The sequence below is a fragment of the Gastrolobium bilobum genome, unplaced genomic scaffold (assembly GCF_033153095.1).
Source record: "Gastrolobium bilobum isolate Gb01-03AN ecotype WA unplaced genomic scaffold, APGP_CSIRO_Gbil_v1 utg59962, whole genome shotgun sequence".
Taxonomy (NCBI): domain Eukaryota; kingdom Viridiplantae; phylum Streptophyta; class Magnoliopsida; order Fabales; family Fabaceae; genus Gastrolobium; species Gastrolobium bilobum.
This window is the reverse complement of record NW_026897070.1, coordinates 1,188-9,172: the sequence shown is the minus strand read 5'-3', so window position 1 is coordinate 9,172 and position 7,985 is coordinate 1,188. Positions and strand designations below refer to the sequence as shown.

General features: G+C 39.1%; 1 protein-coding gene across 1 annotated transcript; it reads left to right on the top strand.

The window, feature by feature from the left end:
* The first annotated feature begins 273 nt into the window (after nt 1-273).
* LOC133303845 (uncharacterized) lies at nt 274-1,635 on the top strand. Its single transcript, XM_061503814.1, has 2 exons — nt 274-723; nt 814-1,635. The coding sequence occupies exons 1-2, from the start codon at nt 274-276 to the stop codon at nt 1,633-1,635; spliced, it is 1,272 nt and encodes a 423-aa protein (XP_061359798.1).
* Nucleotides 1,636-7,985: the final 6,350 nt, after the last annotated feature.

Here is a 7,985-nt window from a genome sequence, read left to right as displayed (position 1 = left end):
GGGTGATAATCCACAGTAGTTGCAAGTAAATGGGGGTATGAACAGAAGCCCCAACAAAATTTTTCAAGAAATCAGAATTTTCCTTCTGGAAGTTATTTTCAGAGGAGAGGTCAAAGAGGTGGTCTTGACTATAGTTCCAACAATTATCTGCAACCTCCTCCTATTCCACAGAAGGAACTTTCTGATTTGGAGAAGTTAATTGGACAAATGGCTTAGCATTCCAATGCTTTCATGGATGAGACTAGAGCCAATACCAAGAACACAAATGCTTTCATGGAGGAGACTAGAGCAAATACCAAAAACACCAATGCTTCTATTAGGAACTTGGAGAATCAAATTGGCCAACTGGCTAAGCAATTTGCAGAAAGAGCTCCAGGTACCTTCCCTAGCAATACAGTTACCAACCCCAAGGAAGATTGTATGGATGTCACAACTAGAAGTGGTAAGGTGGTAGCAGCTCCAGAAAAGCCAAGCACAAATGTAGAAGCTGATGAGAAGCTTAAGGAGGTCAATGAGACAGAAAAAGAAGTGATAATTCCTTCTGATGTTGAGAAAACTGTTCAGAAAGGTGAAGAAGAAGAGCCACCTATAGTTGCTGAAAGGAAGAAATTTGAGTTGAATCCGGAATATGTGAGAGCCATGGCACCTTATTTAGAACGATTCAAGAAGCATGCTCAAAAGCAGCAATATGCAAGATTTCTTGATATCTTCAAGAAGTTGCATGTAAACATACCTTTTGCTGAAGCTCTGGCTAACATGCCCGATTATGCCAAGTTCATGAAGGACTTGTTATCCAGAAAACATAAGCTGCAGGAATGCCAGACAGTCACACTCACTGAGGAGTGTAGTGCCATCATACAGAAGAAGTTTCCACCCAAACTCAATGATCCAGGTAGCTTCAATATTCGCATTGCTATTGGTAATACTGATGTTGGCAGGGCATTGTGTGATCTTGGGGCAAGCATTAACCTGATGTCGTTATCTGTTTGCAAATCTTTGGGAATTACTGAATTAAAACCCACTATGGTTTCACTTCAACTCGCTGATAGATCTTTGAGGAGACCGAGTGGAATTATTGAAGATGTTCTTGTTAAAGTGGACAAGTTCATCTTCCCAGCAGATTTTGTAGTGTTAGACATGGAAGAGGGTACTGAAATGCCCCTATTATTGGGAAGGCCCTTCTTGGCTACTGCTCGAGCCATGATTGATGTTGAGAATGGCAGGCTAGAGTTGAGGATGAATGATGAGACCATCACCATCAACATCTTTGACTCCATGAAACAATCTTCTGATAAAGGTGATTGTTTTCGTCTTGATATTCTAGAGCAAGTAGTGGAAGAAGAGGTATTTTCCAGTCAACAATCTGAGGAAGAACTTGAAATGCATGAATTAGTTCCTTTGAAGGAAGAAAAGGTTGAGTTATTTGAAGTCCTTGAAACGAAAGATTTTGACAAGGAAGATGGTACACCAAAGGTAGAGTTGAAGGAGCTTCTAGAAACTCTCAAGTATATCTTCTTGGGTGAGAATGAGACTTACCCTGTTATCATCAACAAGGGATTGTCTTCTGAACAACAGATGAAACTGGTTGAGGTGTTGAAAGAACCATCAGACTGCTATAGGATGGTCAATTTCTGATTTGAAGGGTATTAATCCCTCATTCTGTACACATAAAATCCTCATGGAGGAAGAAGTTCGACCAGTAAGGCAGCCTCAAAGGAGGCTCAATCCAACAATGAAGGAAGTTGTAAGGAAGGAAGTTGTGAAACTTCTTGATGCTGGTATGATTTATCCAATTTCGGATACTGCTTGGGTAAGCCCGGTGCAAACAGTTCCGAAAAAGGGAGGTATCACTGTAGTCCACAATGAGAAAAATGAACTGATTCCAACTAGAACCATTACTGGTTGGAGAATGTGTGTGGATTATCGGAGGTTAAATACTGCCACAAGGAAGGATCACTTCCCACTTCCTTTCGTTGATCAAATGTTGGAAAGATTGGCGGGTCACAATTACTACTGTTTCTTGGATGGATATTCTGGGTACAACCAAATTCCAGAGGAACCAGAAGATCAGGAGAAAACAGCCTTCACCTGCCCTTTTGGAGTCTTTGCTTATAGACGGATGTTGTTCGGTCTATGTAATGCACCTGCCACATTCCAGAGGTGCATGCTCTCCATCTTTTCTGACATGGTGGAGAAAAACCTTGAGGTATTTATGGATGACTTTTCCGTTTTTGGCTCTTGTTTTGATTTATGTTTGTTGAATTTAACTCATGTGTTAAAAAGATGCCAAGAAACAAATCTTGTACTTAACTGGGAAAAATGTCATTTTATGGTACAAGAGGGAATTGTCTTAGGTCATAAGATATCTGAAAAAGGGATTGAGGTAGATGAAGCAAAATTAATGTTGATTGAGAAACTTCCTCCCCCTAATAATGTGACTAGTGTTAGAAGTTTTCTAGGACATGCTGGGTTTTACAGGAGATTTATTAAAGACTTTTCTAAATTAGCTAAACCTTTGAGCCAACTTTTAGAAAAGGATTCTGAATTTCAATTTGATGATGCATGCCTTAAAGCTTTTAATCTTTTGAAAGAAAAGCTCACTACAGCGCCCGTTCTTGTAGCTCCTGATTGGAGTTTACCTTTTGAGCTCATGTGTGATGCTAGTGCCTATGCTATAGGTGCAGTCCTTGGCCAACGTAAGAATAAATTGTTACATGTCATATACTATGCTAGCAAGATTTTAAATGAGGCACAAGTAAATTATGCCACAACTGAAAAAGAAATGCTAGCAGTAGTATATGCCTTGGACAAATTTAGATCTTATTTGTTGGGTTCCAAGGTAATTGTTTTTACTGACCACTCTGCTATCAAGTACTTGATGAATAAGCAGGATGCCAAGCCCCGATTGTTAAGGTGGATGCTCTTATTTCAAGAGTTTGACTTAGAAATCCGAGATAAAGCTGGAGTGGAAAACAAGGTGGCAGATCATTTGTCACGAATCCAGGAGAAAGAATTACAAGATGGTCTTGAGAGAGAAATAAATAACCATTTTCCTGATGAAAGAGTGATGGCTATATTTGTACCCCCTTGGTTTGCAGATATTGCCAATTACAAGGTGATAAAAGAGTTGCCTTCCAACCTTACTAGGCAACAACAGAAGAAGTTCCTCAGAGATGCAAGGAGATTTCATTGGGATGATCCTTATCTGTATTTCCAGTGTGCTGATGGAATTATAAGAAGGTGTGTGCCAGAATTTGAAGTTCATGAGATCCTGTGGCACTGCCATGCATCAGACTATGGAGGACACTTTGGAGGTAATAGAACCGCTCAAAAAGTTCTACAGAGTGGTTATTATTGGCCTACGATATTCAAAGATGCAAGGGATTATGTGGAAAGATGTGATAAGTGTCAAAGAGTTGGAAACATTTCCCGCAAGGATGAAATGCCTCTAAATAGCATATTAGAGGTAGAACTATTTGATGTATGGGGGATAGATTTTATGGGACCATTTCCTTCATCATTCTCCAACCAATACATCCTTGTTGCTGTTGATTATGTCTCCAAATGGGTTGAGGCTGTTGCTCTTCCCACCAATGATGCTAAGGTGGTTGTAAATTTCTTGAGAAAGAATATTTTCACAAGGTTTGGTGTACCAAGGGCAATAATAAGTGATGGAGGTACTCATTTTTGTAACAAGCAGTTTGATAACTTACTGGCAAAGTATGGTGTTAAACATAAGGTTGCTACACCTTATCATCCTCAAACTAGTGGTCAAGTGGAAGTCTCTAACAGAGAGTTGAAGAGGATTCTCGAGAAGACTGTTGGGAACTCTTTGAAGGATTGGTCTAAGCGGCTGGATGATGCTTTGTGGGCATATAGGACTGCTTTCAAAACTCCTATTGGTACATCACCTTATCAGTTGGTATTTGGGAAATCTTGTCATCTACCTGTAGAGTTGGAACATCGAGCTTTCTGGGCTATCAAATTTTTAAATTTTGATTCAACAAAAGCTTTTGAGAAAAGACAGGCTCAACTGAGTGAGCTTGATGAGTTCAGAAATTTTGCTTATGAGAGTGCCAGAATCTACAAAGATAAAACAAAGAAATGGTATGACAGAAAGATTATGCACAAGGAGTTTGAACCAGGACAACAAGTGTTGCTATACAATTCTCGTTTGAGGTTATTTCCAGGAAAATTGAAATCAAGATGGTCCGGTCCTTATGCGGTGAAGACAGTTTTTCCTTATGGTACAATAGAGATATCACCATTGGACGAAGATAGACCTTTTAAGTTAAATGGTTCAAGGTTGAAATTTTATCACGGAGGAATTGTGTCACAAAATACTGTGGCTCAATATCTCAACTATGTTGGCACATAAAAGAGGCAACCGTCAGGCTCGTGACGTTAAACACGCGCTTATTGGGAGGCAACCCAACTTAGTAAAAAAAAAAAAAAAAAAAATTTCAGTACAAAAGGCAGCAACTTGGCGCAACATGGCGCCACACTGGCGCCAATTGGCGCCGCTGCAACGAAAAAAAAAATTAACGGCGCCACTGCGCGCCATGCGGCGCCAGTGGGCGCCGGGGCGCGATCTTGCGCAACGGCGCGGACCAGCGCCAACGAAAAAAAAATAATAATAAAATAAAATAAATAAATGAATAAATCTCACTGACACCTTCCCAATCCCTATCCCCTTTATCTTCTTTTTCTCCCCAAATCCCCAGATTCTCTCTTCCTCTCTCCTTTCTTTTTCTTATCTTTTCTTTTCTTCCTTTATCTTATTCTTCTCACGCCTCCTTCTCTCTCTTTTTCTTCCTTATTTTTTTCTTCTTCTTTCTTCTTATCTTTCCTCTCTTTTTCTCATTCCCCCGCTCCTCCTCCACGCCCCTTCCCTTCTCATTCTATTTTGTTTGTTTTATTTTTATTTTTATTTTTTTTACAATATTCTCACATCACATACTCCTTTGAAGATCAAGTTCATATTTATTCATGGAACCAAAGGTAAGCTTCTTTCACTTTGAGGATTATTATTTTGGTCACCTATATTAGAAAAAGAAATTATTTGAATATATGTGGGTTGCTGTAGATTTTCAGAGCTGTGATTAGCGAGTATGGTGTTATGTGTGTAGGGCTGGGTTCTTTGTGTGTGAATGTGAGCATTACATGTGAGTGTTCTGGAGATTTACTGTGGGTATTTCTGATCTTCATGGATATTTAATATTTCTTATTTTATATGTCCATGTGAGGTTGAAAATTTTGATACCAGCTATGCTAAATATTTTGCTCAGTAATTTATTTGTAAGTAATTTGGGTATACTGCGGCAATATAATTTCAGATTAAATCTGGGAATGGTATGCACATGTGGTCTGTGTTTAGAAACATTAGCAAAAATTTCACTATGTGTATGCACCTTTGTTCACTGATATAATCTGAGATACATCTGGGAATTATTGCTGTGTTATGGGCTAACTGTGATATTTTATATACCCTTTGCACTGGATTATTTTTCTGATTTTCAGATCTTTATGGGTAAAGAACCAGCGACAAGTGGTAGTAAAAAGAAGCGAAAAGTTTCGCAGTTGGATGAAGGCAGATTTGTGAACATGGAAGCCCAAAAGAGATTCTATGACCTTTATGAGAACAAGAGCTTCATTCATGAAAAAACCATTGATATGGATCTGCCAGAAGATAATCCCATTATGCAAACCATCCAAAGAAGGAAATGGGAGGTGCTGGTAAGTTATGCTGAACCAGCCTCAAGCTCAATTGTTAAGGAGTTCTGTGCCAATGCCGAACTGGAGGATTTAGATACCACTAGAACTTCATGGGTTAGAGGAGTTATGGTTCCTTTTGATGCAGCCACCATTGAGTCCTACCTGATGACAGCTTTCAGGCAACAGACTTCTTGTGAATATACCTCTTTGTATAACAGAATGTTGCCTAGTATGGGGCGCAGGCTATACCGGGATGAATTTTCTTCTTTGACAGAAAGGGTAAGAAAAGGGATTACTCAACCACTCTCCAAATGGGGCACTAACGCCGGTGGTATCCAAGAAAAGTTACGTATGAAAGAGCTTACTGGTGAATGCCGTTTCTGGCAGTATTTTGTGAATGCCAATATCTTGCCTTCTTCTAATCTGTCAGATGTGAATATTGAGCGGGCATCTCTGTTATATATTCTTATTGGGCCAGAAAGATTGGACATTTCTACAGTGTTATCTGATAGAATTTATCATATGGTGAAAGTGAGTAGAAAGAAAGAACATCTGGGGTTTGCTTCCCTTATTTCCAATTTATGTACCCGGGCAGGAGTGCTCTTCGCTGAGAATGAGGAGTTTGACGTTCAGCCTGCATCTATACTGACTTTGGCTACTTACATAGATCAGTGTAATAAATCTGAGGTTGAGTTCAGAAGCACGAGCCAAAAAGCTACTAGAGCTCCATCTCCACGTGTTCCACGTATGCTTATTCAACCTCAGGTACCTGAGCCAGATACTCCTGAAGCACATTATGATCAAGCAGCTCCAGTTGCTCCACAGGGATCTTCTCCTACTTTTGATTTTTATGGAATGCAACAGCAGCTTTCACGGCTGTCTATTCAAAATGAGAAGATCATTATGCAGGGAGAATATTTTCAGCGCTTCCTGGAGCATGCATATCCTTCTGTCCCGTTTGAGACATTTCAGCCTGTGTACCCAGAGGTTCCTCCTCCCTATGTGTATCAGAATCCTTATCCTGCTCCAGCTCCAGCTGATGTTCCCATGCCCTCACAGCCATTTATGGACCCACAACTGTATCGTCCTATTCCTGACCCATTCCATGCTGCTAGGAGGATGGTCATGGAAGAGAGTGACGATGAGGATGATTGATGTCTCCTTACTGACGGAGATTTAGTGTATATTAGTTTATTTATCTTTTGAGTACTTTGCTGTTTTATCATGACCATAGGTTGATGTTAAGGTCACTTTGCTGTTTTAAGTTTGTATATTTCTCCACGTATTCTGATGCTGTATTGTGCGTATTATAGTATCCTATATGCCACAGTTTGTTCCTTGGTGCAGGTTTATCATCCATCTTTTGGGATTGATTATTGCTGGGGACAACAATTCTTTAAATCTGGGAATGGTAGGCTTTAGGAAAGCATTTTGAAACTGCAGTTCTTTTATCAGGGGAGATATTCTAAACTCTTTTTAAATTTTTCTTAGTTAATTTTGTTAGTTATTTTTGTGTGCTCTGTATAAAAAAAAAAAATTTGAACATGTTTTCTGAGCAGGTCCCAGGTTTAGATATGCTTTCCCTAGTTAACTTGCCTGATTCATCCTAGGAAACATGTTTTGTATGAACTTCTGGCATGATATTGTATGGGCATGAGTAGACTTCATGATTGCTCGTTTGTCTGAATTTTGTGTTTGAATGATTAATGATGCCTGATGTTCTTTTGGAAGTCTAGCTTGACATCATAGCTGGTGAGGTTTTGTGCTTAAACACTTATTTTATTCTGAGAGACCTCACTGTGATAGCATTCTAGAACTTGCTCTGTTTCTCTGTTATGCATGTATTGATTGATATGATAAAGGCATTTTGTTCTTGTTAGCTATTGGCCAAAAATAACCCACCTGTATGAATTTTTCCATTGTTAGCCCCTTTGAGCCTGAACTTATTTGTTGTTAAATGACCTGTGGCCTGATTGATGGCTTAGCCTATATCCATATGACTTACCTTGATTGAGATTGAATTACTAAATTGTTGAAAAGAAAACAAATAAATTGAGGTAAGCTCCACAGAGGTCAAATAATTAGGGGAGGAAAATTTCATATGTGCCCTTAAAACAAAAAGTTTTGAAAAAGAAAAAGGGTGAATGTAAAGAAAATGTGGCCGAAAGGAATTAATTCCCGAAATTCTGTGGGAATGTTAGTGGAGAAAAATCATTGAGTTGAAAGTGTTAAAAATGAAATAATATCAGTTTTCAATCTCATTGTTGTTT

Bases quoted from the DNA above. Each gene is read 5' to 3' on its own strand.
- LOC133303845 (XM_061503814.1), top strand. From the start codon at position 274: ATGGAGGAGACTAGAGCAAATACCAAAAACACCAATGCTTCTATTAGG. The intron at 724-813 runs GTAAACATACCT...CATAAGCTGCAG, and splicing joins ATATCTTCAAGAAGTTGCAT to GAATGCCAGACAGTCACACT.